At 48.9% G+C, this 3160-nt stretch overlaps 1 protein-coding gene across 1 annotated transcript in view; it reads left to right on the plus strand.

Annotated features, from left to right (window-relative positions):
* Positions 1-2959, plus strand: part of LOC126985190 (uncharacterized) — a gene marked incomplete at its 5' end in the record, with an annotated part of 3347 nt that extends 388 nt beyond the window's left edge. The window contains 3 exons of the mRNA XM_050839746.1: positions 810-1171; positions 1479-1602; positions 1889-2959. Coding sequence (XP_050695703.1) covers positions 810-1171; positions 1479-1602; positions 1889-2005 — 603 coding nt within the window. The remainder of the gene's footprint in view (positions 1-809; positions 1172-1478; positions 1603-1888) is intronic.
* Between the last annotated feature and the right edge of the window lie 201 nt (positions 2960-3160).

Consider the following 3160-nt stretch of genomic DNA (forward strand, 5'->3'; position numbering starts at 1 on the left):
TTTTTACCTGTCTAGTTTCGTTCTGTCAATCTCTTATGCTTCGGAAGGGTTGGTAATAGGACTGGTGGAGAGGGGAAGGGTTGGTAATGGGACTGGTGGATAGGAGAAGGGTTGGTAATGGGACTGGTGGATAGGGGAAGGATTGGTAATGGGATTGGTGGAGAGGGGAAGGGTTGGTAATGGGACTGGTGGATAGGAGAAGGGTTGGTAATGGGACTGGTGGATAGGGGAAGGATTGGTAATGGGACTGGTGGATAAGGAAAGGGTTGGTAATGGGACTGGTGGATAGGGGAAGGGTTGGTAATGGGGCTGGTGGAGAGGGGAAGGGTTGATAATGTGACTGGTGGATAGGGGAAGGGTTGATAATGTGACTGGTGGATAGGGGAAGGATTGGTAATGGGACTGGTGGATAGGGGAAGGGTTGGTAATGGGGCTGGTGGAGAGGGGAAGGGTTGATAATGTGACTGGTGGATAGGGGAAGGGTTGATAATGGGACTGGTGGATAGGGGAAGGGTTGGTAATGGGACTGATGGATAGGGGAAGGGTTGATAATGTGACTGGTGGATAGGGGAAGGGTTGATAATGTGACTGGTGGATAGGGGAAGGATTGGTAATGGGACTGGTGGATAGGGGAAGGGTTGGTAATGGGACTGGTGGATAGGGGAAGGATTGGTAATGGGACTGATAGATAAGGGAAGTGTTAGTAATGGGACAGGTGGAGAGGGGAAGGGTTGGTAATGGGACTGGTGGATAGTGTTTATATCTACCTATCAGTCTGTCCGTATCAACACCATTATCCCCACTTCCAGGTAACTTTCCAACGAGGACCAGACGGCGGAGAAGACGCAGAAGATGAAGATGACCTCGGACACGCACACACCCACGAAGACATCGACGGAGACCCACAAACACACGCCATACAACACGGGCGGAGGAACGGGCGTCGGGTGGCCAGTAGCAGGGGCTTGGTGCGTGCTGCCTTCTCTCAGGTGGTGGTGAGGGCGAGGTACCAGGTGAGGGGGAGTGCCGGGGGCTTCCTTACCTTCAGGGAGAGTGGGAACTTGACCCTCACCGCCCCGACCGTCTTTCTAACATCCCGACTTGGTCTCATCCTCCCGCCCCCGACGCCGCCGCTGTCCTCACCGCAACGGAAGGTCAAGACGCCTCATAGGTTAGTTAGTTGGTTAGTTACACACACACATACATACACACACACAAAGGACCCCTCTCTCGAAATTGACCTCTCTTCTGGCCTCCTGTTTTCTTTATTCTTTTGTTTGGAGCGGCGTCTAGCGTTTTGTTGTTGTTGTTTTTGCCTACCTACTTTGCTGTAAAACACACACACACACACACATGCACGCAAGAACACAGTGAGTCAGAAAAAACGATGCAATATAAGAAAACAAAACAAAAACAACGATCTCTTTTCTTGGTACCTACGTCATGTTACTGAAGTGTTACCTGATGCTCTCTCTCAGGCGTCACGGGGGCCGGGTCAAGATCGTGCGGGTTCGAAGTGAGATCTCCACCGTCCCCACCACGCTCACCCTCCAGCCAGCCGCCCACCCGCCGCAGTGGGTGAGGCAGCAGGTGCAGACCAAGGTGAGTAATGGAAGTAGTAGTAGTAGTAGTGGTGGTAGTAGTGGTAGTAGTAGTAGCGGTAGCAGTAGTAGTAGTAGTAGTAGTAGTAGTGGTAGTGGTGGTAATAGAAGTATTATTATTAGTGGTGGTAGTAGCAGTAAGTATAGGGAGCTTCACTTGCTGTCCTTCCTCGCTTACCAAAGACAAATGAATCACTGTGAGTCGTTATAAATCGTCGTAGTCTCTGTAAATCATCATTATCTTCGCAACTTATCGTTATTTCGTTATCCACCTTCCGTCGGAGCAGCTTGAGGAGCTGTCCGGGGACCTAAGCCACGGGCACGGCGCGGTGAGGCTGCTGCTGCACCGCTGGGGGAAGCTGCTCAAGCGACTCATCCACCGCACGGCGCGCGCCATCGCCTAGACGCTGCCCTTCCCGCCCCTCCCTCCCCACTCACCCGCACACCTGGACCTCCTGCTGTTGATAATTAACGATCAAAGAATCCTCGAGACAGGCAATACAGATCAAAAAGTTTAGACAAGTCGGTCTGTTAACTCCAAGGCAGGCAAGGCAAGGAGGGAGTGTCCGGATAGAGAAAGATGGAAACTTCTGCCGTGGCCATCCCCTGGTGGGAGCTCCTAAGAGCAGGCGTCGATGAGATGATGATGATGAATGAATTGAGAGGAATCACAGCAGAAATGTTGAAGTGTGGAGATGAAGTTACTATATGAATGGTCAAGATATGTGAAGTGGCCTGGGAAGGGGGTGGGGGGAGGTCCCAGCAGACTTGACAAAAGCCATCATGGTCCCAGTTTACAAGGGGAAGGGCAGGAGAGGGGAGGTGGGAGTTGTAGGGGTATAAGTCTGCTTAGTGTAGGCTACCTGGAAAGGTATATGGAAAAGTCCTAATTGAGACTGCGCAAAGACTTACAGAAGAGAAAATCAGTGAAGAACAAGGCGACTTCAGGAAGGGAAGAGGATGTGTGGATCAGATATTTTCCTTCAGGATGGTGTTTTATTAGAAAAAATATTAGCAAAAGGAAAAAATACTATGCTGCCTTCATGGATCTAGTTATTCTAAAGAAAGTTTATGACAGAGTCGATTGGCTGGCATTGTGGGACGTCTTAAAGATATATGGTGTGGGAGGAAAACTGCTTAATGCAATAAAGTCTTTCTATGAGGATGCATCTGCATGTGTCAAAATTACTGGAGAAACAAGTGAACATTTTGAGATGAAAGTGGGCTAAGGCAGGGGTGTGTCATGTCATCGTGGTTGTTCAATATTTATATGGATGGTGTTATGAGAAATGAAGGGCAAAGTTGGGGAAATTGAAGTAAAAATGTATGCTGAGGGAGGGAAGGAAGTGGGTGATGAATTCAATCTTATTTGCTGATGACACGGTGCTCAATGCAGAAAATGAAAGTGACTTACAAAATTTGGTCAGTGTTTTTGATAGTGTATGTAAAAGGAGAAAGTTGAAAGTAAATGTCAACAAAAGTAAAGTGATGGCTTGTGAGCAGAGTAGAAGGGAGGTTGTAGAGTTTGTATGCCCATATAGAGTGGGCATTGAATGTGA

This window comes from Eriocheir sinensis, chromosome 59 (genome assembly GCF_024679095.1).
Source record: "Eriocheir sinensis breed Jianghai 21 chromosome 59, ASM2467909v1, whole genome shotgun sequence".
Taxonomy (NCBI): Eukaryota; Metazoa; Arthropoda; class Malacostraca; order Decapoda; family Varunidae; genus Eriocheir; species Eriocheir sinensis.